Source organism: Leopardus geoffroyi, chromosome C1 (genome assembly GCF_018350155.1).
Source record: "Leopardus geoffroyi isolate Oge1 chromosome C1, O.geoffroyi_Oge1_pat1.0, whole genome shotgun sequence".
Classification (NCBI taxonomy): domain Eukaryota; kingdom Metazoa; phylum Chordata; class Mammalia; order Carnivora; family Felidae; genus Leopardus; species Leopardus geoffroyi.
The window spans coordinates 37,043,810-37,070,436 of record NC_059328.1 but is presented as its reverse complement, the minus strand read 5'-3'; the positions used below and the strand labels follow the sequence as shown (position 1 = coordinate 37,070,436).

Here is a 26,627-nt window from a genome sequence, read left to right as displayed (position 1 = left end):
TTAACCTCTGAGCCTCGGTTTTCCTCACCTAAAATATGGCAAAATATTTACCTCGTGGGATTATTGTAAGAATTAGAATTATTGTAATGTATGTAAAATACCTAGCATGGTGCCTGGCACATACTAAGCACCTTTTCAAATTTTAGTAGTGTTAACATTTTTATGTATTTCTGTCTGGTATTTCCATACACGTGTGCACACACAGATTTACCAAGTGTGTCATTGGGTCATCACAGGGTTGCTGGAAAGGGCAGGTGTAATTTTAAAACCTACCCCAGATGAGGAAACTGGGGCTCTAAGAGGCAGAGTAGCTTGGCATAACCTTGGTGGTGTGTCTGGTAATCTCTGAGTCAGGGCTCTCACCTTGGTCTCCTGATACCAAGCTCGCGTCCTTCCCTGTCAACAGTGTGCTTCCCCTCCAGCTCCAGCTCCACCAGTACACAAATGGTAGACCACCGAGCTCTAACCAAGAGGAAGGTAAGGGCTGGAGGCAGTGGAAGTACTGGGAACCTACACACCAGCTGGGGTCTGTCTGAAAACTTAAAGGAAGTACTCACTTTCTCCTCTAAAATAACACATTGCCCAATCCTATAGCAGGCACTAGACTTCTGGCTAGGATCTCCTGGGTCATGGGGCTTTTTTTTAGAAGGAGTTTGTCGGAGAACTCATAGAACTGAATAGCCTTACACTGCATTGTCTGTAGGGAAAGGTGTACTCACATTTCTTTCAGCGTGTGTCCTTGTTACTTGTACCTTGTTACAGGTGACATGCATGCACCTGACATTAAGAGCGTGCATTGTTTCCTATCATTTCACTTCAGAGCACATTTTCTGATACCTCATGGGTATCTGACGCTGTGCCGCGGCTTATAGGAGATGCAGAGATGAACAGGCAACAGTCCTGGCCTGTAGGAACACTAGGGAGAGCTCAAGGCTGTCAGTGCTCAGCACCAAATTCTGTCAGCGCTCTAGAACTTCTAGCAGGGTGTTTGGGAGCAGAGGAGGAGCACTATTAGTTCTATGCAATAATACCATCTGTTTGCCTGGTGCCTAACTGATTTCCAAAGTGTTTGTACAAACTGAACTCATTCAAAGGGGCACAGCCTTCTGAGCTGGGTTTTGGTAGCTGAGAGGACGTCGTGGGCCAAGGGAAGGAGGTGAGCCAGGGACCAGTGTGATTGTGGAGCCTTACACCTTGAGGAAGCTTTCATCAAATGATTGTGCAATTAATAAATTAAGGACCCACAGCCCCTGCTAGTGGACCGTGATAAAACAGAGTTTATGGACAGGCTCCAGATGGGGACCTATCAACCCCTTGGTAAGATTAGGACACCTCCCCCCTCCCTGTGTAAACAGGGAAGTTAAGCATGTTTTGTTTTGTTGTGTTTTGTTTTTTTACTTCACTGTCTTCCTACATTTTTTTTCTTCCTAGTTTCAAAAACAACTCTCCTTCAACAAGTTCTGTTTCCAAGGAAAGTGTTAACCATTTGTCCCTTCTGGCGTACCCTCTTCCATTGAAATCCATGCAGAATAGTCCAGGTACTCTATCTTTTTGTGTGTGAAGCCATAAAATCTAATATTGAGTATGTGGCGGTGCTCAGAGGTATGATTCTTCCACAAGAGGCTCCCTCAGCCCTGCTGTGGTAAAAACCAAGTATAAATTGCCGCTAACAGGGTTTTCTAGCTAGAGTCGTAAGTATGTCTGAGCATCCCCTGTGAATTATAATGCTGCCAGCTCTCTTGCTGCTCCTCTGCATTGCCTGCCTTTTGGCTGTTTTGCTTGTCCTCAGGCCCTCCATCAGAGTGCAGGCAGGGGAAGGAGAAAGAAGTGAATCCAAAGTCAGTCCGCTCTGCGTTTGCCTCGCAGCACCGATGAGAACATAGATGGGGACAAGGACTGACACAGGACTGCACACAAGGGCAGGGTGAGAGGGACAGTGGTCCCTTCTCCTCTGCCTGCTGTCCCCATGGCCAATGCCCCTCCCTGGGCTCCTGAAGAGCCCCCTGTGTTTCATTTCTGTAGAATTTCTCACTGCGTTGGGCAGCTTTTTCCCTTTCATTTACCTTGGGGGGAGGGTGGATATTGGATGCTGATTCAAGTTGGATTCTTTGAATTCATAACTAGCTACAGTCCCCAGATTTATCTTGTGCTTGAAGCTATTAGCCAGAGTACTATTTTGAGATCCCCTGTGGACTCCTTTTATCCATGTGTTTATCTGTTCCCTAAAATATCATTGGGGGCACCTGGTGGCTAAGTCCTTTGAGCATCTGACTTCAGCTCAGGTCATGATCTCACAGTTTGTGAGTTCAAGCCCCATATTAGGCTTGCTGCTGTCAGCACAGAGCCTGCTTTGGATCCTCTGTCCCCCTCTCTCAGCCCCACCCTGCTTGTGCTCTCTCTCTATCTCTCAAAAATAAATAAACTTTAAAAAATATTTCAAAAAATGAAGTATAATTGAAGATCTGCTGTCATCAGATCCAAGAATGGAGGAGGAATCGCCCAAACCGGGCTGTCAGACGCTCAGCTGTCTAACCGTGCTTTCCAGGCTGTGGTGTCGACAAGTGCCATCGCTCTGCTTTCTCTTAATGGCTGTTGTGTACTTGCTTCTGAGAACAATGTATAGATGTACATTGGCTCTAATCAATCTTCCTGAGCCGAGTTGCCATTTCTCCGACCGTGTTCAGCCGGAGTCCTCCAAGAAGAAAGTGGGCCCTTCCCCTCAATGGGCAAAGAGCCAGCTTCCATTTCAAAACCTCTTAGGAAAAAAAAAAAAAAATCCAACAAGCCAGAGCCTGTGTTTATTGAAGGTTGGTCTAAAAGTCTGTCATACTGAATGCCCCACCAGTACCCGAGTGCCTCTATTTTAGAAGGATGTAAAGGTTTAATCACCCTGGTGGGGATTTAGACCCAGAGACTTCAGAGAAATCTTATTATTTCTAACTGCAGGCAAAGAGTATTAAGGCTTCAGTCTGCATCAGGGGCATGACATGTTCTATAAGTAATTTATCTTTAATAGGGGAAGGCCCTTACTAGAGTGTCTTAGAAACAGTGCTGTGATTGGGCCCTGGTTCCCCGTGCCCCCTTTCTCTTTCCCCTCGTGCCTCCTGCTTATTCTTTCTGTCCCTACCCTTTCCTGCCCAGTGTATCCAGTGTTGAAATGCTTGCCTCACAAATCCTCCCGTGAACATGGGGAGCCTCCCTTTAACCTGCTGGTCAATGAGAGATAATAATGTTTTTGCAATGAATGACCTCATCCAGCAGCCTGATGTAGACCTGTCAACTGCAGACTTCTGAATGGGCCCTAAATGTATCCTCTCAAATAAGGAGCTGAGGGGAAGGGGAGAGTGTGCTCGGGGCTCCACAGGTACTCAGGTCTTTGCTGTTAGACATGAAGTAATTTAGGGCCATCCTCAACCCCGTCCCCTGCCCCACTGTACCTCGAGAGGCTGCTCCACCAAAGGCCTGTGAATCTATGTGCACATCCATTCAGATGTTACTGCATATATGATTTCATTTGCATGGACCCCTCCCAAGCCCACGCCCTTGCTTAGCTCCCTGGGTCCTGCCTTTCTGGTGCTGAGGCAGGAGGACGTCACAGGTGGGACTCTGCTTATGGATTCATTGTTTTTGTTGGGAACTATAGTTTGACTGGTGGCAATCTAGATCCATGTACTAATGAGCCTGGATAAAGCAAGCTCTGCTATCCTCTTTTAATCTAGCCTGTCTGTCTGAGTTCCTTTCCACAGTTAATGATCTCCTATAATGGCTTTGCCTTTAGTTTTGCCTCCTGGGTCAAACAAATCAATAGTCCTCACAGATATTTAAAAACCATCAGTGTAAAGCTCCTGGGTTCCCCCACACACACACACTTTTTTTTTCCCCTTCTGGGTGAACTTATGGCTTGATCAGTATAGTGATGTTTCCCTTACATCTCTTTTCTCCCAGAGATGGGCAGCAGTGAGCCCCTTCCTATTGCAGAAGGTGACAAGAGGAAAAAGAAGAAGCGGAAGGCCCGGGCCACTGACTCCTTACCAGGAAAGTTTGAAGGTTGGTCACACGACTTCTCAGATCTGGGCCTACGGCTCTACCATATGGCATTCTGGTAGCCCATGGATCTAGGTTAGAGCATGCATCATCTGAGAGCCACCTCGTGCTTATCTGTGTGATAGGGATGAAAGATGGGATGGCAGAGCTCTCGGATGGTGTGCTCTGAATGCTTTCAGCACTTCATCAGGGGAACAGGAAGACCAGCTTGTCAGACTTGTATATGGAGTGAGATCACTTGGTGTGTTTCAGCCCTTTTCTGATGTGATCTTTGCCCCCAGCTTGTTCCTGCAGGGGCTGCTGAGATGTAGAACAACCAGGTAAGAGAGAACACCTAGGGCCACAGCTCCAGATGAAAGTTAAATCTTCTATAAGCAGAGGATTTGACTCCTAGAGATTGCAGCTACTTGTGCTGTATGAGTTTGACTCCATTTTAAGAGTTCATGCCGTGTTCAGGTTGCGAGGCACAGATTCAGTTCTGGTCCTGTTATCGCTGGACATGTGATGAAATGAAGTGAATCACTGAACACTTTTGCAAATGGATCAGTAGCTACTCCAGGAGTGACACCTCCCCCCTTCATTTATTGTGTTTCTTTCATCATGAGAACTGAAACAGCTTCCCCTCATGGGCCTTCTTTCCAATGTTGCAGATACACTAGTGAATTGATTGTTTTGTACAGTGATTCTAATAACGAGCCCTTTTATGAATCAGGAATATTTGGGCTTCCAACCACCAGCCTATCCTGACATGCATGAAAGGCTAATGCCAAAGTATCCATTGTGAGAGAAACATGTCATTTAAAATACTTACAAACAACAGTGTACATGCTTATAAACAGTCACAAGACCAAACTGTGATGGACCCAGGAAGGTACTTAGTGTAGGGTTTGTCTTTAACTTAAACGGTAGACATATGTGTATAGGAGGGTCATGGGGATTGATAAAAGCCTCAAGATTTTTAGAATAGTTTCCAGATCAACAGGTCTTGCCCTTTCAGTGAACATGAGAGTATTTCCTGTTATTCAAGGATGGCTTGTGCAATTATAGGCTTCTCATGCTAAAAGTGATAAAATCTAATTTCATGGTTTGCAAGTGTTCTGCTCACTCTGTGGGTTTAAATGCTAGGCTGCCTTGAGAGGAAACAAACTGAAGAATGGAGGTCAAGGGAGGAGGAGGTCAGCTCGGCAAAGGCCACGATGGAGCTGTGGCTTTCTTAGGAAGGGGCTCAAAAATTTGTGCTATTTGTGAGCTTAGGCAGGTTACCTGTATGTTCTTTCAACCCAGGCCTATTCCTCTGTTAGAACTGCCCTGACTCAGCACCCTAAAAACCTCAAGGCATCCGTTTGCATCCTACTTCTGTCTCCTGTTTCCTGTGGGTGACTTCTGGAAACTTCTCGAAACCTCCAGTGACTTCTGTGTGTGGTGTAAAATAAAACTGCTTTATTTCCCTTTTATCACCAGTGCCTAGCACAGACGTAGGCACAGAGCAGGTGCTCAAAAAATGAGTAAATGAGTAAATGAATGAATGATGTCCATTTGAATCACACTCCTTATATGAGGATCCCCCAGTTTCCCTAAATAAATTTAACCTTTCCCTCCCCTTGTTCTTTTTCGCTGTGTCTTGTCCCTTTATAATAGTACTTACCACTGCCTGGTTTATTCTGGAGTCATTTGTTGATATGACTGTCTTTCCCACTGGACTGTGACCCTCAAAGGGCAGGGACTATACTTTATTCCTCACTCTGTCGCTATTATGAGTTTAATATGTTGTCCGGCACACAGTGGATCCTCAGGAGGTGTGGGCTGAATTGAAACTCTTTCACTGACCTCATCTCTAAAATGAGGAACAGGATGCCTTCGATGTGGTGTGGCTGTTGAGAAACTGAGTCCTAAGATGGCTGGGACAGTTAATGATCTTCCTCATCACTGAGTGCTGCGGAGCCATTGTGTGTGCCTAGGCTGTCACACAGGGACGGGCAGTGGCAGAAGCTCCTCTTTCCATGTTGGCTTGAAAAGGCGTGACTCACCTCGTGATTCCTCTCACCCATTTCACTTCTAGATATGTACAAGCTGACCTCTGAATTGCTTGGAGAGGGAGCCTATGCCAAAGTCCAAGGTGCCGTGAGCCTGCAGAATGGCAAAGAGTATGCTGTCAAAGTGAGTGTCTCATCTGGATGCCAGGCTTTACTTTGCAAATAGGTGTCGCTTGTCCTAAGCCAAATAAATTTTATATTCTGCCATATGGCAACTCAATAAAAATGGAGGCTCCAAAGTTGTATTCACTGGATTCAGCTCTTGGATTTTCAACTTACTTGCTGGGTAACATTGGGCAAGTTACTTAACACCCCTGCCCTTCAGTTGCCTTATCTGTAAAATGGGTATAATAATAGAAACTATACAGTATTGATGTAGGGATTGAATAAATATGTGTAAAGTGCTTAGAACAATGCCTGGCCAGTAGTAAGCTGCTTTTGATTATTCTGAAAAATAAAGTAAGCTTCAGGGAGTAGACAACCAGATTTGGAATTAGAAGGCCTACCTGAATCTCTGTTTTAATTTTTTTTTTTAATGTTGATTTATTTTTGACAGAGAGAGAGACAGAGCATGAATGGGGGAGGGGCATAGAGAGAGGGAGACACAGAATCCAAAGCAGGCTCCAGGCTCTGAACTGTCAGCACAGAGCCCGACGCAGAGCTCGAACCCACAGACCGAGAGATCGTGACCTGAGCTGAAGTCGGACGCTCAACCGACTGAGCCACCCAGGCGCCCCATGAATCTCTGTTTTAACAAACTACTACTTGACTTTGGGCAAGTCACTGAACCTACTTAAGCCTCAGTTCCCACATCTCTAAAATGAACACAATAATACCTGCCCTTCCTATCTCATGGAGTGGTTATGAAGATGAAAATAAAAATGAACTGGTAGATTTAGAGACCCTACAAATTATAAAATGCTGTAAAGTGATGTATAGTATAATAATGAGGACTGAGCACTCAGCTTTGGGGCAGGAGAGGTGGCTTCTTGCTGCATGACCTTGGGGTGGCTCACTCTACCCCTCTGTGCCTCCGTTTGCCAGCTCCACGTGGAAGAAGGGATGGATCTCAAAGTGTGGTTCCTGCACCAATAGTGTCAGCATTGCCTGGGAACTGGTCAGAAATTATAGATTATCTGGCTCCATCCCAGACCTACCAAGTCAGAAACTAGGGGTGGACCCAGCAGTTTGATTGTAGCCAGCTCTCCAAGTGGTTCTGACACTTGCTGATGTTGGGGAAGCCCTTATTTAGGGCCATTTTCCATTTAGTGTGGATCAGAATCATCTAGAGAGCTAACAGCACAGAGACCCAGTTTCTTGATAAAGGATAGGGTCTAGGTCCTTGGGTTTTTTGTTTGTTTGTTTGTTGTTGTTGTTGTTGTTGTTGTTGTTGTTGTTTTACCAAGTTCCCCAGGTGATTCTTACACCCACCAAAGTTTGGGAACCACTGATCTGGAAACAAGGTCACATTAAATCCAAGGGGGTAATTCAGGTGTATTTCCCATCATCCACCTGAACGCCCAGGTCAAAGCGCTGCCTCATACAGGCAAACCCAGCCAAAGTGGCTTCTGAAAGAAGTGTTTCTTCTTTTAACCAGCTGTCCATAGTCCCAGCTGTGGATTAATGAAGGCAAAACTTCTGCTAAGCCATAGTCCTTGTTGCTGGAGTGTTGCTTCATATGGTAACGAAAGTATTACCTCAATTCCTTTTTGGAAACATCAGTATAAATTACAGGTAATTTTTTAAAAATATGCTTAAGTGTGGCAATAAATCACAAATACAAATTGATTTTCAAATGCATCCATCCAGACCTATTTCTTCAGGGTTGGATCGTAAGAGGAAAACCTGGCCCTCCGTGCCTCCCCCAGCATCTTTGGTGCAAACACAGGACCCTAGCTTGGTAATTCTTTGGATTGAGCAGTTTGGCCCACATCTCTCCTGTCCTTTGGAGGCTCCCTAGAGATGTACTACTTCTGCCAGCATGGCCCCACAACATTGGTTTTATTAGGGCTTCCCTACAGGCATCCAACTGACAAATCCTAGAGTCTCAGGATTGGAATGGAGTTTCAGGATAATCTGGCCCTGAATTTCTCCCATAACTCCTCAAATAGTTGCCTGTGTTCTGCTCCCCCACCTCTGATAGCAGGGGTCCATTACCTCTGCAGAGAAAATAATGCCATTGCCGAATAACTTGCCTGCTACAAGGTTCTTCCTGACTTTGATGCGAAATGATAGGTGAGTGAACAAGTCGAATGGCTTCTGTGCCCCGGCACTGCACCTCTCTGACTGCTTAGAAACGGGCCCGCAGTGGTTTACTAACAGACGTGGGCTTGTATAGAACATTACACCTGGACATGGGTGTTTGTGCTGCAGCATATAGGAGTGGTTTGAATGTAGCAACCTGGGAATGAAGGAGCAGGATGTCGTCGTCTGTGCTGTGCCCACTCCGCACGTGGGACTGTAAAGCGGAGCCGTCTCTGCAGAGGACCTGCCCCCATGTGCGACTTGCGGTGGTCTGGGGCTCGGGAGGGGTCCATGGAGGTGTTTGGAGCTAACCAGTCCTTCCCTACTTAAACCACCTGCTCACCTGTTGGTTCACCCCTTCAGTTCGTACTTGCCAGGCACCCCCAGGTACGGGAGGGAGAGACAACGCCCCTCAGCTCCCTGAGAGAAGCTGGACAGGGTACAGACAGGGATAGGATAGCAAGGGCTTTGGAGGCAGCTCTGGACTGGAATGGCAACCCTTTCACCACTTATCAGAGCTGTGAACAGAATGTTTGACCTCTTCCTGTCTTTTGGATTGTGTTGTAAGAGTTAACTGAGACCATGGACCTGAATTACTTAATGCAGCACCTGCCGAAGGGCAGGTTCTCTGCAGAACTGCAGAGGTGGGGTCTGAGCTGGGCCTTGGAGCTTTAGTCCCTCTCCACTGTGTCCTCCATCCCCCTTGCTGTTCCTTCAACCCTGGGAGGTCCTTCAGTGGAGGTTGTAAATCTTACCCTTAAGGCAGGAAGAGATGCCCTTGGGGTAGGAGCTGGGTAGAGGTAGCTCTTTATCTTCTTGCCGGCAGCTTCAGTCTCCCCTGGGCAGCTGGGGGCAACCACCCCCATGGCTTCCACCGTGTTTGCCTGGCCAGAGTCAAACAGGCCCAGCCAGGCTGGAAATCCCTCAGGCCAGTCTGTCGTGTTGCCGGCAGAGTCACAGTGCCAGGGTCTACTCCAGGCTTGTGCTTGAAACCGGCTGTGGGCTGAATTGGGCCTTGCATTCTCCCAGAGGGATCCTGCTGAGATGTGTTTTGAGGTCAGGTGGGTATGACAGATTTTATTCTCCCCACAGATCATCGAAAAACAAGCAGGGCACAGTCGGAGTAGGGTATTCCGAGAGGTGGAGACGCTCTATCAGTGTCAAGGAAACAAGTGAGTACAGTCTTGGGTTACTTGCTACTTCTCTTGGGGGGATACTTAGCCGCAGAAAAAGTTCTTTCTCACCACCTCCCGACCCCAGCATTTAGCTCTCACTCCTTGGCTACAACTGCACAGGATTCCTTCTGTCTTTCTGTGTTTAAAGAGAGAGAGTGGGGACAGAAGCAGTAGTGGCCTTTGCTTCTGTTCAGGCTGCAATACTATAAATAACAATACAGGCAAGTTGGAAGACTGAGCAATCTGAGTGAGGGGCTGGGAGAAAATTGGGATTCTGTTTCTTTCAAGTGCCTGTGGGAACCAGGCCGACGGAGTGTCTGTCCCCCGACACGCAACTTTAGGGCCCAGCTGTAATGACTAGGTGAGGATGTGTTCCGTTCCTAGCATACCTGTGTCTGTGTGGCCACTGCTCAGGCAGAAGAAGCTGCCGGGCACTGTGCTGGACAGCTGGGCCAAGGTGGTCTCCAGCCCTGCCTCAGCCTGCTCACCACCAGCTCCAAATGAGCGGCTGTCCCACGGTGGCTTTAAATCAGGGTCACCTCTAAGACTCTGCTTCCCACTCTCTCTCCCTGCACAGCAGGGTCAGCGGGGAGCCAGCGGCCAGGTATTGATGGCTTTGTCATTAAGCTTGGAGGGCGGGGGCTGCTGTTGATTTAACTCCAGGCGCTACCTCCACAATCTTCTTTCAAATCAGGCCATTTCAGTCATCTTATTTGGATGCCTTCACACCAGTAAAAGCCTGGTGTCTCCCAAAGTGGTCAGCATTTTTTTATGAGGGACAGATTTTTATTTTCAGCCCTGCAGCTTCTGAGTTCAGCATTAGAGACTCTACTTGGTTTATTTCGTTCTTTAAAAGAAAAAAAGCCCCCAACACCTCCGATATCCAGGCTGGTGGCTTCCCTCCTGAGTTACAAGACGACCTTGTTGGCAGAGCCCGGTAATGCGCAGGCAGACAGAGAGTGCTCACCGGGGAAGGCCACAAGTGCTGCGGTGGCGGGAACGCGGCCGTTTCATTAAGCAGCGCTTAGCAGTTAGGGTCTAGCGGTGCCCACGTTAGGCCCCAAGTCTATTTGACAGATGTTTCCATTTTCTCCAGGCAATGTAAATACTGCCCCGTGATTTATGGGCAAGAGGGAGGGCAAGTAATTATTTGCTGCCTGCCTCCAGGACACACACCTACTATTCAGTGTTATTAGCCGCAATTGCTTCCAGTCGGCTGCAGATTTTATTCAGTTTAATGTGACCAGGACTTTTTTATAACTCTACCTAGTGGGTTTTAGGGTTGGGGTTTGACAGCACAGGCTTGGTGAAAACACCAGAGACCGAACATTATGGAAAGATAAGGTGACCTGAGTCTTGCTAACACCACTGGCTACTTCTCAAACATGGGTCTTTAATAAGCATTCTGATTTGAAGCTGATTTCTGCCCTGCTACAGGGCGTTGTGAATTTTTTTTCATTGTATATTTGTAAGCGGGCTTTAATATATGATACCATTTTCCTTTTTTTCCCCCTTTCCTCCTATTTTTTTGTTTTCCTATTTAAGGAACATTTTGGAGCTGATTGAGTTCTTTGAAGATGACACAAGGTTTTACTTGGTCTTTGAGAAATTGCAAGGAGGTACTTACTGTTGAGTATGTGTTTGGACTTCTGATTAAGACCCAGAATGGTGATCATCCATCACGAATCCCAGAGACTTCTAAAATGAGTCAAGTTAATAAAAAGGATGAAGGACTTAAAACTGCCCTTGATTTGGGAGAAGGGAGGCCGGAGGGAAGGATGATAATTAGCATTTTGCAGAGCCTAGAATGTCACCTGTGTGGGCATTCTAAAAATGCCTTCTCATTATAATAGGACTCATATATAGATACATTTACTTATCAATTTATCAATCCAGTGTTTTGACACGTTCTCTATTTAAATTAATTGTGGGGTGGAAGCTCTTGCCTACATTGTGAAGGCCAGAAAGGCTCACCAGAGGAACGGAGGGTCCCATGGCTTAGGACATAGACCCAGGATAGAGAGGAGGCCTGAGAATCTGGATCCTTCAGATGGAAAGATGCCACTCTTAACCATCACCACTACTGCCATCTCCCACACACATAATCACTGGAATGTCTGTTGAAGTTGCTTTCCTGACGTAGAGAAGGGGATAGAGGAGCCCTTGCCCTCACCATCATTCATCCAGCCCGAGGACAGATCTGCAGGGTACAGGATAGGGGGGCTATCTGGAGCTGAGTGGAGGGCCATGTGGAGGGGTTTGGTGGCTAAGGGAGCATGCTTTAGAAACCAGTAAAGCTGAGTTTAAGTATAACTCCATCACTTACTAGCTGTGTGACCTTGGGCAAGTCACATAACCTTTCTAAACCTTTCTAAACAATGTTCTCATCTATAAAATAGGGATAATGACAGTACCTACCCTCTCTGATAGCTCTGAAGATTAAATGAGATCATTCATGTGAAATGCTTCGCACAGTGCCCCATAGGCACTAAGGGGTCAATAAATGTCAGCTGTTAATATTATGAAAATAATAGGGTGTACTGGAGGCTATCTTAGAAGCAAGTAGCATGTCACTCTCTATCTTCCGCTTTCACAAATTTGGAAGCGAGAGACTCACTAGAGTAGAGCAAGCCTGAGACCTAGCCAGGAGCCAGTTTTCTGGCAATGTTTCTTAGCATGCTGGGATCCTTTCATTGTTTAATCTGGCAAGTGAGAGATCTTTCATCCCCTCCCCATGCCAAAAACCAGCGATAAGTAAACACGTGCCATTTTTAAGATACAGAGATGATACCTCCAGCTTCCAGGAGTGAGCATAGACCACATGGAACCAGGCCATGTGCTCCTGCCCTGCCCAACAACACCGAGACATTACATTTGAAATGCTAGGGGTCATCTATAACCGTATTGCTTAGAGTGCAACCCTACTGAGGCTAGACCCAGTGGGAAAAGAGATTGTGGATGGCTCAGGGCAGCCCATGCCCCCAGCAGTCAGACCACACATCTGGTTCAGGGGATGTGCACAGGTTCTCCGGTCAGACTTAGTGGGCTTACGTCCTCATGCCTCCACTTAGTGGGGTGTCATCTTAGCAAGTGGCTTACCCATTCTTGGCTTCAGGTTCCCCACCTGTAAAATGGGGATAGCTGTATTTTGTACATTTCATACAGTTATGGTGAGGCTAAGATAATCTGTTCAAGAGTATTACTTAGTGCCTGGCACATAGTAACCACTCAGTAAATGTTAGCCATTGCCAACAAAGTAGTAAGAATGATATTAATAATAAATAGGAAAATTCAGAGGGAAAGTACTTTCCCCCCTTTTTCTAGACCTTTACCTATCTGGTGAGGGTGTGGAATTTCTGTTTAAAGGCTCATGCTCTTGTTTGGATCTGAGATCAAATGCAGAGGAGGTAAAGTTCCTGTGGAGAGGCCCCCAACCCTATGTGGATTCACTTTTAGTTCTTTCTTATTTCATAAGTCAGACCTGCCCTGATGGTGCTAGTATTTTTGGTCATCTAAATAGTTGTTTGCTGTCCCTTCTGTGCTCATCATGGGCAGGTACAGAAGACAGCAGTGCAGTTCTGTTCCATCCAGTTCTGTGCTCGTGTCTCCTCGGTGCCAGGTACCAAATGGGTGCTGGACATTTAGTGATGAATAAGCCTGTGTCCCCACCCCAAACTTGTGAAAACTGGCCTCTGAGAATTTATACTTCCTAAGGCCCGAAAAGGCATAGCTGTGTGTCTCCTCTGCTCCCCAGGCTCCATCCTGGCCCACATCCAGAAGCAGAAGCACTTCAATGAGCGAGAAGCCAGCCGAGTGGTGCGGGATGTGGCCGCTGCCCTTGACTTCCTGCACACCAAAGGTGAACCAAGCCTTCGCCTCAGTGATTGGGTTGGGCCAGCCAGCCTCTGAGGACGGAGGGAGAGGAGCTGGGCCAGGAGCTGGTACAGCCGGCAGGCCCGCCCATGAGGGTGAGGGAGCAAACCAGGATGGCACTAGGCTTCTGATGTGGATGGTGGGCAGATGTGGCGCTTTTAAGAAGGGGAGGGGCACAGGGGAAGGAGCAGGGAGGAAAAAGTAAATTTCATGTTGAACAAGATGTGTGAGCGTGTGGGTATGGATGATCTCCTTCTCCTGTCCTAGTGAAGAGTGCAAGCCTCATCATAACACTACTATTCCAGTGTAGATATGTGGGTGTTACTCTTTCTAGTCTTTAACATACGTCACCTGCATCTCTCCAGAATCAGCATGATAGTATGTATCTAGTTTTGTATCTTGTTTGTCATAAATGGAAAATGCGTTTTTCTACTAACAGGGTTGAGATATCTGTTGAACATCGCGATGGTAAATCACGGGTTGCTATTGTCCAAATTACACTTCAGTTAACAGTCCCTTATCTAAAACTGATTATTTCAGAACTTTTATAGTGAATTAAATCTTTTTGCAAATTAAATGTTTTTGTATTTCCATAAATATGTTTGACTATTACATTTTTTTAAATGTTTATTTACTTATTTTGAGAGAGAGAGAGAGAGGAGGGGCAGAGAGAAAGGGAGAGAGAATCCCAAGCAGGCTGTGCTGTGTCAGGGCTCGAACTCATGAACCATGAGATCGTGACCTGAACTGAAATCAAGTTTTTGCACACTTAACCGACTGAGCCACCCAGGCACCCTTGATTATTATATTTTTTAAATTTGCCTAACGGCAGTGCCACGGAAAAATGAATTCTGGCTTCACTTTTTACCCGCCATGTGCCCTCTCGGTAATAATGCCAACCCACAGAGTGACAGTGTGAAGAGAGAGAGTTACATCATCAACAGTAGTTAACACTCACATAGTCAGTGTTAGGCACTATTCTAACTCACTTACGGAATTGCGTGCAGCCTGTGTCTGTGTTGTGTATGTATAGCACAGTTGGAGCGAAGCGCCCGGCACTTAGTAGCTCAGTAATGTTATCTCCTCCATCCACCCTTAACCCCTGCCAGGCAGAAGTATTTTTATTCCTAATATTAATTCCCTTAAAATAAAGCATTGTGTCTGGTAGGGGGATGTGGGTGGAACGAATAATCTGGGACTTAGCTCTGCTCCCTTCCGCTATTGTGGGTATGGGCCAGCCACACTGGTTGCAAGAGACCACTTGTAGGCATGCTGGGTGCACAGAGCAGTGCAGACCCGGGTGGCATGTGTGCAAGGAAGTTCAGCCTCACTGGTCCCGCCTTGTTTCCCTCCATGGCTAAAGGGAGATCTCCGTGTCGACAGTGCCCATGTTGGGCACCTGACTTGCACGTGGGACGAAAGTTCCTAGGAGGGGCATCTGTACTTTCCCCGCATGATGAATAGCACTAGTTCTGTTTCTGAAAGCTGGGATGCATGTAGGTAACACCTGCTTGACAAAGATTTACAACTGTTCCCCAAGCTGCCTCTGTAGATTGCAAAACTGGGTCACGCTTTTTGCAAGATCCATACCTTAGAGGGGGGTAAAGGCGGTTTTATTTTTTATTTATTTATTTTTTAATTTTTTTAGAAGAATGCACTAAAGGGAACTGAGCTGGTGTGTCTTAGGAGTTCTGAAGTGCTTGTTAACATCTAGCTGGCCAGCTGCCCATGTGACTTGAAGTTGGAGGGGATGAAAAACGATTTCCAGCTGAACTTGGCTGTTTTCTAAATAACTTCACGCTGGGAAGATGAATTGGGCAAGAATGGGTCAGCCCTGAAACAAGTTCCACACTTTTAAATACTGGACACACTGCAGCTTAACCTCTGGGAAATGAACCAGAGCAGGTCGATGGCTGGTGTGCTCACAAAGGCAGGCCCATTATTACGGCATGGCGCTCAGTTCTCAGGCTGGGGGACAACTGGGCCATCGGCACCTATTTGGAGAGCAGGACTCCATGTGTGGCTCGTGATCCTTCTGTGGGAGCACTTGCTGTAATGGAAAATATCTTTCACTTTTAGTGCAGCAAGCTGTAGCCCGACTCAATTTGTACAGCCTGGACAGAGCTGCTCTGGGTTCTCATTCAATTAGGTGACTGATGAAGTTACTCAGCCTGCTGGAGCTCAGGTTTTCGCTCCCTCACGAAGTGCCTTGGGTGGGCTGGGCCTCTGCCTCCTACCAGGGAATTGGAGGGCTGCCCAAGAACTTGGTCATTGAGGGAGTTTTAGGAAAGCAGATTCTGCTTTTCCATCTTACTCCATGAATCCTCTGCTACTTTCCAGTACTTCTGGGCACTAGCTGTTTGGCTCTCGCTCAACCTTCCAGCCTTTCTGTCTCTGAACTGTGCATTCTGCAGGAGGAAAGAGGGATCAAGGTTTCTGTGTCCGCCATGGCCCTATGAATTGGTTCTTTGTCCCTGTCTTTGGTCAGAAGGTGGTTTTCCCCCAGGTGCCCTCTTGGCCAGGTCAGCAGCCTTGAGTGCCTCATGGAGTAAGCTGCTATCTGCAGGAGGTCTGGTCAAAATGCAGGGCAGGTGTCTCTTAAGAACAGCACCCTCGGCCAAAGCAGTCCTTGCTGTGCTTCTAGCATGACTATTTTGGACATGCAGCGCAAGTGAGAAAGGGATTGGACAAGCTTTGGAAGATTTGTTAACTAACACTTGGCGCTCTGACCATTCAGGGAGTCCCGCTTAGGGAATCATCTTTAATACACATTGGCCACCCAAGAAGAAATGAGGTAGAGCAGCCTCAGTCTCCCCAGATGCTCTTAAACAAGGCACTAATTACTTCTGCATTGCTGTCCCAGCATGGCCATTTGCAGGGCTCTTTGCTTCATATTAGCTTCTTATTCTTGGTCGTCCCTGCGGTGCTGAGGAGTAGGCTGGCTGGAACTCGTTCGGCCCAACTTACCCCTGCCAGACTTCTAAAGCTTTGGCTTCGAAAGAGCTTGCAGAATCAACTGTGCTTTTTGGTTCGTCTCCGGTTACTCCTGCCTCCTGCAGCTCGTTGATTTTTTAATGTACCATAATTGGGAATTAATCTGCGAACAACAGCATTTGGAAAAAATTAATTGTGTGTGGAATGTTTGATAATTACGTGCGTATGTTAACCCTTTCTTTGCTCTTTGTCATCTCAGGCATTGCTCACCGCGATCTGAAGCCAGAAAATATATTGTGTGAGTCTCCAGAAAAGGTACGTAGGGCTGACTTGGGAGATTACAGTTTACACTGATGTGGGGAAGCCACTTCCACTTTCCTTTGGGCTGTTAGCAGCACCATCGGCCTTGGATACCAACCTGAGCTGATTGTTATGAACCTGTGAGAATGTTATGCCTACTGTGTGGCATTTCTGCCTTCCCAGTTGGCTTCCTCCCTGTCTCTTCCTTGCTCTTTATCAATAGTGTGATCGGCTTAAGCCTGAGAGTTTATAAAATACATGGGACCTGCACAGAACGAATGTTTTCTAGTCCAGTCTTTAGAGCAATTGATGTGAGTCATAAACAACAACTCAATCTTCTGGGAAGCAAATCTCTGCCTAAAAATGTTTGTGTTACGGTACACACACCAGCTAGTGTCCACCACTTGAAGTGATAATTAGGAAGCAAGTTCTTAAGAAGGGTTTCTGTTTCCGTTTTTGTTTCCAGAGGTGCCCATTAATAAGAAAACACTTACATTTGGTGTCGAACAGATGCCACATACTTTAAACTTTACCTCAACCTACTAGTAAATGGAAGTGTTTTCCCTTCTGTAAGCATGTATCAATTTGACAAATTCTGTGTTTGTTGGAGGGACTGAGGCCCTGTCGGCACACATTCATGGCTCTGTGTACATATAAGAGTGTATACATATGAACACACATATTGGTCTGACTGAAGGGATAGCTCACAAGCAGGAATGGCTTCGAGTGAACGTGGGAGCCAGCCTGCTACTTACGGCTCTTTTGTGGGGATAGTAATACGTTAGCCCAGATAAGATCTTGTGACTTCCCGTCAGTGGCTCTGGCAGAAGACTTTATGATTTGTCACTATTACCATTACGATTATTAGTAATAACCCTAGCTAACATTTCTTGAGTACTTACGTTGTGCCTGGCACTTATACTCAGCTGATAAATAGTATAGATTAAAACTAAGGTGGTCTCACCCCAGAACTCCACAGGCGTTCTAAACCACTCTGTTGCCTCTGATTTACAATATGCTTTCATGTCTTTTATCCTTTCATCTGATCTTAATGGTGCAGGATTGTTGCCCCTTTTCTGTGGTTGAAAACTAAAACTAAGAATGACTGAGCATCAAAAGACATTATCAAGAAAATGAAATGATAAGCCACAGAATGGGAGAGAGTGTTTGCAAATAATGTATCTGATAGGAGTTTAATATCCAAAATGTACAAAGAACTTCTAAACCTCGACATCAGAAATACAGCCCAAGTTTAAAAATGGGCAAAGGACTTGAATACAAATTTCTCCCCCAAAAAAGTATACAAATGGCCATTATACATATGAAAAGATGCTCAACATCCTTAGTCATTAGGGAAATGCTAATTGAAACCACAATTAGATACCACTTTGCAGCTACTAGGATGGTTAGAATTTTAAAAAGAAGGAAAAAAATAGGTAGGAGTGTAAAACAGTGCTGCTACCATGGAAGGCATTCTGGCGGTTCCGCAAAAAGCTAAACACAGAATTGCCACACCACTCAGCAATTCCACACCTGGGTATAATACCCAAAAGAATTGAAAACAGAGGCTTGAACTTGAACATCAGTGTTCATTGGAGCATTATTCACAATAGCCAAAAGCTGGAAACAACCCAAGTGTCCATCAACAACAGGTAAATGGATAAACAAAACGTGGCTTGTCCATACAATGGTATGTTGTTCAGCCGTACAACAGAATGAAGTTCCGATCCATGCCACATCATGGATGAACGTTGAAAACAGTATGCTAAGTGAAATAAGCCAGACACAAAAAGACAGATACTGTGTGATTCTACTTACATGAAATATCTGAAATAGCCAAATTCATACAGACGGAAAGTAGGTTAGACATTACTAAGGAGAGGGGGGAATGGGGAATTACTATCAAATGGTTTCTGTTTGGGATGATGGAAAAGTTTTGGAAACAGATACTGGTGATGGTTGCACAACAGTATGAATGTAATTATTGCCACTGGGTTATTTTCTGTTCTACATATTTTACCACCACCACAACAAAAACAGAGAGGCTAAGTGAAAAAGAAAGGAAAATAGAAGAAGGAGAAGAAGGGAAGAAGGAGGAAGGGAAGGGAAAGGAAAGAAAGGAAGGGAGGAAGAAAAGTTGAGAGACTGTCCTGGCTTCCCTAGCAGGTTAAACGGCTAAAGCTGGGACTCCCAAGACCAGCATTTTGGAGTGGCTCACTGGGCTGCCTCCACCACGCAGGCCACTCTCCTGCTTGCGCACAAAGTGCCCTCCCGGTTGGCTCCAGAGATGACTAATGCTGTCTGTGGTTTCAGGGGCAACATCCAGTATGGGTGACCAGCCATCCCAGCCTGCTTGGGCCTGTAGGCTTTCCCAGGATACATAACTTTCGGTGCTCAAACAACAAAGTCTCAAGCAAGCAAAGACAAGTTGGTCACCCTGAGACACCGGAGGTCATACCCTGCACTGAACAGGCCACAAGGAGTCTTTCAGGAATACATACTTCTCAGATTCTGCAACCTGTACCATCATTTGTCATTTGTCATTTGTCATTTGTGGGCAAGAGTTCCATAGGCTTCCTGCTTGTTTTACTAAGTACACAGCAGTCTGACACCACATAGCGTGCACATTTTTCCTTAGGAAGCGAGGAAGGGTGTGGGGCAGAGGGCACCTTAGGATAAATCCCCAGGTGATTTCTAGTTAACCCAAGGACAGCAAACATGACCTAACAGATAAAGCTGGGCTTCAGCATGGTGGCCATATAAACATAGAGACAGAGAGACAGAGAAAGAGAGAGGGAGAGAGAATGCATCCCCGAGGGCAAGAGCAAGAGTGAGCCAGTGAGAGGCCCCCCCTCCTACATGAGGGGAGGGAGTGAGAGGGGTAAGTGTGTCACAGTCACACTGGTCTCCTCCTGCCCTTGGGTTTCTTATATTTGTAACCTTGTTTTCGGCTTTCCTTTTCAGGTGTCTCCGGTGAAAATCTGTGACTTTGACTTGGGCAGTGGGGTGAAACTGAACAACTCCTGCACCCCCATAACCACACCAGAGCTGACCACTCCAGTATGTATGGCTGGGCACCCTGTACCACCTCCTTCGGGGCTCCTGTCATTTGGAGTACCCACAACCCAAAGCTGGAGTGCAGAACAGGGGCTAAGGAAGGAAAACTGAGTGTATCTACATCATTGCCATCTGCCTGAGTTGTCATCTGGCCACTGCATAGTGGGCCACCACCCCCCCCCCCCCACCCTGCCAGTGCTTAACTGCTGATGAAAGAACTTTCAGTGTGGGTGGGTCCTCTGCCAATGACGGGACAGATTGTATCTATGAGAACAGGCTGAGCCCTGACTCCTGACCCAGGTAAAGACAGACGCTGTCCCAGGCCAGCCCTTTGCACATGGGCACATGGTGGCTCTGAGAGTTCCGCTGTGCCCGGCAGCATCTGGGCACGTCCCCCTGTGATGGAGGACAGGAGTGTGGTCTCTCTGTGGCACAAACCGAGAGGTCCCGGCTCCCTGCACATGGGATCACTTGGCTGAGTTATCCTGCGGCTTCCTTCACTTCACATTTCATGCCCAGATGTGCAGCTGGGAGCTGTCCTTCCTAAGACGTCTCTTGTACACACCTGATGTACTACAATTATTGTGAGGCTTTTGAGATTTGCATGCTTCGTAAGTGAATTTTCCTAATACCCTTTTTTAAGACATGCATTTCAGTATGCTCGTGTCTTATTCTAATCAACATTATTAGAAATGTGTCCATATTAGCTTCTACTACACCGAACTACCTTGTTCTCAAAGTCATTAACTCTAATTACCAATAACAGAAAGTCCTTTCTCCATTTCCCATCTTCCCATGTAATTAGTTGTGTGTGTGTTGGAGGCCAGGGAGGTATCTCTTGGCGAGCCTGAAATAATGAAGAAGGGAGCAAAAAGTATTCATTTTGTTTTTATCAGCATTTTCCATGCAAGGATGGGAGGAACGAATCCTGAATTCTTATACTTGGTTACCACTGATGTGCTTGAACCAAATCCCTGCCCCATCCTAGTCCTTGGTGTTCCCATCTATAAATGGGAGAAGCAGGGAGGTTGGATTTGTTCTAAGAGCTGTTCCAGCTTTGATGGACTCTTAATTCTAAATTCTTACTCCTCCTTGGTCTAAAATGACAGAGAAGCTTGGCAGGGCTTCACCTGAAGAACTCCTTGCCTTATGGGATTACATGTCCACAGACCCCCTCCCAGAGCCATGCCCCTGGTACAGCCAGGCGCCTGTATATTAGGTGACTGTCTGCAGAGAGCTGAGGCAGAGAGACTCCTGCAGCTTCTTGACCAGGAGCCTCTGCCTACTGGAGAAGGACCTAAAAAGATAAGTGACCTGGAACTGGTCATGTGATCGTGAGGAATGCTAGGATTCCATTTACAAATGTTCAGTTGGCCCAGCTTTTCTAAGTGCCTTGGTGGCATCAGGCGAGCCCTCTGGTGGCTTTCCTGACAGCTTCTTGCTCCGCAACCCCATCCTCTTGCTCAAGTCCCATTTCATTCTGCTCTTCACCATCTCCTCTCCCTGTGACTAAGCCTCTCCCTTCTCTGCCATTTCCCCTCCCCAACCTTGGCCCCCACAGTGTGGTTCCGCAGAATACATGGCCCCGGAGGTGGTGGAGGTCTTCAGGGACGAGGCCACTTTTTACGACAAGCGCTGTGACCTGTGGAGCCTGGGCGTGGTCCTCTACATCATGCTGAGTGGCTACCCCCCCTTTGTAGGTCACTGCGGGGCCGACTGTGGCTGGGACCGGGGAGAGGTCTGCAGGGTGTGCCAGGTGAGCACAGCACCGGTACCCCCTGCACAGGGCCTGCTGGGCGGGGGTCAGCGTGCTTGTGGGATGCCCAGCAGGACTGGGCTGAGGGTTGTTCCTGCTCTGGAAGGGGGTCTATAGTGCCCCTTCCCTCTTTTGTCCAAGGGCCAGTGACAGGGTGAGAGAGAGACAGTGGGGCACTCAGCCCAGCTGGGAGCTCAGAGGATTGTTAGAGAAGACCATACTTGAGCTGAGTCTTAAAACATGAGTCTAGCCCAGGGACAGAGGGGCAAAGAATAGAAGCAGAAGCAGCAGCGCCAGCAAAGACACGGAGGTGTGAAACAGCAGCGTGTGTATGGGGAAGGAGGGTAGAATTGTAAGGTTGGGGGTTGGGGAGGTGAGACCTGACAGGTTGCGAGGAACCCATTTATGGGGGCCCCATACGAAGGGCTAAGGAATTGGGGCTGTGTTCCCTAGTTGGTCTTCCCCAGGTGTCACCCACCTAGCCCCCCAGGTGGCCTAGCCATCTGTGCCCGCCAGGGGCATTCTGCATGGCCTGATGATTTAGTGGGGACGGGGGAGCCGGGGAGGGCCCTGGCCTGTGGCATCCTCAAGCCCTGAGCTGCAGCTTCAGCTGAGGTCAACGGGACCCGGGGTGACCAAATCAATGGCAGCCACATCCTGCTTATTCCCTGGTAGTGTGGCCTCAGGAGGAATCTTCTTTACCTAGAACAAGCTGTTTGAGAGCATCCAGGAAGGCAAGTATGAGTTTCCTGACAAGGACTGGGCACACATCTCCAGCGAGGCCAAAGACCTCATCTCCAAGCTCCTGGTTCGAGATGCAAAGCAGAGACTGAGTGCCGCCCAAGTTCTGCAGCACCCCTGGGTGCAGGGGGTGAGTAACCCAGGGCAGGGTGGCCATCCACCTCCTCGGGCCTGGAGTGTGGCCATGAGGAAGCTTTTATAGGAGCCAGTACTGGACAGCAGCCCAGGTGGCTGACTTCAGCTGGAGGGAGGCTATACGGCAGCTTCAGTCCCTGCACATGTGGAGTGAACTGGCCACTGAAGGAGCCACGTACTGGTCATAGACTTGGCTCTAATCTTGGCCTCAGATGAAGCTCCTAACTGACCCATGCCTCTCAGGAATGGACAGAGGCCTCTGGGGGATTTGGCTCATGCATCCTACCATTGGCAGAGGCACACCGGCCTGGTATTGGCATTTGGGGTCTGTGGTACCCTCCCCTTATACAGACATATCTTTAGCTGGGAATGCCCAGAAGCAGGGCCTTGGTACCCTGCTTGCAGTGAGGATGCACTGGGGGCACATAGGTTCTCCATGTGGTCCTGGAGTGCAGCTTGCCTAAAAGGCAACGATGGTGGTTTCCCCAAACTAAAGATCCAAGTCTTTACTAGAAAATATTTTTTTTAATGTTTGTTTATATTTTAGAGAGCTAGAGCAGGGAAGGGGCAGAGAGAGAGGGAGACAGAGGATCTGCAGCGGGCTCTGTGCCATCAGCAGACAGCCCGATGCAGGGCTGGAACTCACAAAACTATGAGATCATGACCTGAGCTGAAGTCAGCCGCTTAACCGACTGAGCCACCCAGGCGCCCCTGCCAGGAGACATTTTTAACCGTCCTCCTCAGTTAGTCATGGTACCTGACATCGGCCCCTCTAAGGGGTCTGCTACACCTCCTGTGATTCACTGTGTCATTGGTCTGCCAGGCCCTACCCAACCTCAGTGGCCCTGCCAGTGGAAGGGAGCAAACATTGCCAGCCCCATGTTACAGGGGTACCCAATCCAAGAATCTCTGAATGGCTAATTCCCAGCCACCCAAGAGTTGCTGTCTTTACTGAGCACCTGCCCCATGCCAGATTCTGCAATCCTGGGATGAGCAAGACCCAATCCCTGTCTTCATGTTCTAGTGGGAAGAGGGAGACAGGAATAAATGATGTGATAGTGTAACGAATGCTTATCAAAAGGACAAGGATCCAGCCTCTGCTTGGGACAGGGGGAGGGAGGTGGCATGGGTGGGAGTATAAATGCTTCCTTCACAGGGGAAGCGACCCTCAGGCTGGGTCTTGGAGGAAGGTTAGGACTCTGCCAGGCACAGGGAGTGGCTCTCCATGCAGAGGCAGCTGGGTTCAAGCTGGGCCTTTCTTGCTCTCTCCTTGGAAGGTCTGACCCCACAGGCAAGCTGGACCAAGTCTCTGTGCTGGGCCAGGAGCCTCTAGTAATGTACCCACCCTGTGCTGGGGTGGGCAGGGGCAGCTCTTGAGGGAGGGAACAGTGCTTACCCCCGCGTCTGTCCTTCCCATTCTAGCAAGCTCCAGAAAGGGGACTCCCCACGCCGCGAATCCTCCAGAGGTAAATGCACCAACCACACCCGATGCCCCTTCTTTGGCTTTGACTGTCCCTCAAACTTTCAGCCACATTGGGATGGAGGTGGGGACAGGGAGCCCATCTCTAGGCTCAGGTATCCTCCTCCTGGAAGGGCTCCCCAGTCTGCCTACTCTGCAAGTCTCTTCCTCTTTCCCCTCTTCTCTTCTGCCACCTGATGGCCTCCTCCGCCCTGCAGCTCCTTCAAGGCCTCTCTGCAGGAGAAAAACCTGTTTCCATATCCACTCACATCCTAACTAGAAATCACCATTTACAGTCCAAAGACCTTCTCTGTGGGTTCTTCACTCCAGGGTTTCCTACTGCTGCTCTGGTTGTAGTAGCAGGCTGGAGGTGCTGTAAAGTGCTGGGACGGGTTGTTCTGTCACCACTAGGCACAATAGGAATGGCCACTGGAAAGTAAATACATACTACGTGCCAGATATGCTGCTAAGAGCTGTGCAGAGATGCTATTCCTAATCTGTAGGATAAATTTAAAAGAGAGGTTTACCTATTACCCCCATATTGTGGATGAGAAAACTGAGAGCAGAGAGACTATGGTAACTTACTCAGTGCCACACAGTAGCCTTGGGAGTTGGACTTTGAACCCGGATCTGTTGGACTCTAGTCCTTTTAACACTAGGTCATGTTCCTAGTGAGCACTGCCCTATTCCCAAAGGACCAGGGCTACCACGTTGTGGGGACCCCTCCAGGAACCAACCTCATGACCAGTTTCTGGGAGTCACACAGGGAGGTCTTACACCACTGTAGTCTCCATTCATGTGAGCCAGAATGCTACTGCCCAGCTTGGTTCCTACCTGATTCTCTAGAGCTGTGTCCAGGGGCCTTGAGGCTCCAAACCTCTGGTCCACCTTAGAGGATGTATTTGGTAGACCCACGGTGCCTGCTGTAGGCTAGCCCTGAACTGAGCCCTGGGGACACAGACATAAAGGCACAGCCCCTGCTCTTGGCGCTCTATGCCCTGACAGGGGAGAGGGGATATATGGGTGCGCACTTCGTGTGCCGGGCCTTTCCTCTGGGAGAGCTGGGTGTGGAGCATGAGAGCTCAGAGGAGGGTGTTCTGAATAGAAGGGGGCATTTGTCCCAACTCTGAAGTCTTAGGACTGTAGTTGAGGCTCAAAGCCATTCCAGCCTCAGTGAAATCAGATTCTGAACCCAGGCAAGAATGACTTCTGGGGGAAGCCACCCAGAAAAAAGCTGCTGGGGGTCTGGGAGGCAGCCAGCCAGGGCGCTGAGCCCCTCTTCCCTCTGCTCTGTGCTGCCCACCCCTCTAGAAATAGCAGCACGATGGACCTGACACTCTTCGCGGCTGAGGCCATCGCCCTTAACCGCCAGCTTTCTCAGCGTGAGGAAGACGAGCTGGCAGAGGAGTCCCTGGCTGAGGGCTTGTGCTCCGTGAGGCTTTCTCCTCCATGCAAGTCACGCCTGGCCCGGCGGAGGGCCCTGGCCCAGGCAGGCCGCAGTGATGACCTGGAACTGTGTCCAACTCCCACCACACTCTGACCCACTCCAGCCACAACCTCCAGGACCTCAGCCTGCCCGGGCTTGGCCAAAGTCTGCAGAGCAAGTAGAGTGAGCTGCTCTGTGGCTCCGTCCAGGCCACCCAACCCCCCATTTCCCCAGAGTCCTCAAGGAAAAAGCTCTCTTTCCAAAGGGGTTGTCTTTGAAAAGGAAAGCAATCACTTGTCACTTTGCATAATCGCCTGCGGCAGGGACATCTCTGCTGGGCTCCTGCCCACCTGCTCACCCGCCTGCGGATCCGGGATGCAGCCTGCTCTCCTGGGCAGCAGGCGGCAGTGGCGGCTGGGGCTGCAGCCTTCAGGGAGCCAGCCTTGAGAAGCAGCAGTTGACAGAGGCTCTCTCTTCTCTTTGCACTGTCACCCTCCCCCCCCCCCCCCCCCCCCGCCCCCGCTGGTCCTTCCACCTTCCTCTGTCCTCCGGATGTCCTCCCCTGGCTGAACAAAGCCATCCCCTCACTTCAGGAGAGGGCAGGGAGCCTTCTGCATTCAGGAGGCCAGATCAGTCTTCCAGTCTGTAGCGCTGGAGAAGCACATAATCTTTCTTTGCCGGGACCAAAACGTGTCCCTCATTTATCATCCCCTTCCTTGTTTGGGATTGCTGCTGAAGTCCGTATTATTTCATTTAAAAAAATGTTTTTTTTTTAACCATGCACTTCCAGCAAAGATGGGACTTTCAACTCCCACTGCGAGCCCGTGGATTTTCCAGAGCACGTAATGGCTCGCTCTTCCTCAAACGTCCATGCATGTGAAAGGTTTTAATCAGCTGTTTCCTATTATTCTAACTGGTTTTAAGCTGTTGAGATGATGCGTGACTTGGAGGCTGTGTCTGCTGGAGGGCAGCATCAGTCCAGGGCAGTTAGAAGGAGCCGTGCACCTGACGTGGCACCAGATTGGAGGCGGTGCGGGTGCCTGCTGCCGGAGAGTGAAGGCACATCCGGCGTCAGATAAGCTGGGCTGCGCAGCTACCTAGAGAAAATCGATTTGTACAAGTCAGACAAGACATTTACACAAAACGACGATGCTATTATACAATGTGCTTGTTTTAATAAAACTGTTTTAAATTTTAGCTGTGGCCTTCTTGATGGTCCTTTCTGCCCCTGTAAACCTGAGGAGACAGGCCTCCTGGAGAGGGGCCGAGTCCAGCCCTGTGCCGAGAAGGTGCGCCTGGTGGGACCTCTCAATCTGGGACCTCTCAATCTAGCCCCTCATTGGACCCGCGACACAAGGTGAAGGAGATATCATTGCTCTTCCTTTTTACGCAAAGAAATGAAGTTCATCAGCATTTGTCAATCTCCTGTTCTGTGCCTGGACCCAGAGAT

At 48.3% G+C, this 26,627-nt stretch overlaps 1 protein-coding gene across 9 annotated transcripts in view; it reads left to right on the top strand.

Moving 5' to 3' along the window:
- The window catches only part of MKNK1 (MAPK interacting serine/threonine kinase 1), a 41,071-nt gene extending 14,697 nt beyond the window's left edge, over positions 1-26,374 (top strand). For 3 of the 9 annotated variants that reach the window (XM_045477218.1, XM_045477220.1, XM_045477221.1), the window contains exons 3-15: positions 407-477; positions 1,432-1,538; positions 3,946-4,047; positions 6,104-6,201; positions 9,414-9,493; positions 11,042-11,115; positions 13,251-13,355; positions 16,563-16,618; positions 19,568-19,663; positions 21,222-21,416; positions 22,123-22,287; positions 23,715-23,758; positions 25,063-26,374. In XM_045477218.1, coding sequence (XP_045333174.1) covers positions 1,523-1,538; positions 3,946-4,047; positions 6,104-6,201; positions 9,414-9,493; positions 11,042-11,115; positions 13,251-13,355; positions 16,563-16,618; positions 19,568-19,663; positions 21,222-21,416; positions 22,123-22,287; positions 23,715-23,758; positions 25,063-25,291 — 1,260 coding nt within the window. In that variant the 5' untranslated portion in view covers positions 407-477; positions 1,432-1,522 and the 3' untranslated portion in view covers positions 25,292-26,374. The remainder of the gene's footprint in view (positions 1-406; positions 478-1,431; positions 1,539-3,945; positions 4,048-6,103; positions 6,202-9,413; positions 9,494-11,041; positions 11,116-13,250; positions 13,356-16,562; positions 16,619-19,567; positions 19,664-21,221; positions 21,417-22,122; positions 22,288-23,714; positions 23,759-25,062) is intronic. The other 6 variants (XM_045477222.1, XM_045477224.1, XM_045477219.1 and 3 more) reach the window with 5 other exon arrangements.
- Positions 26,375-26,627: the final 253 nt, after the last annotated feature.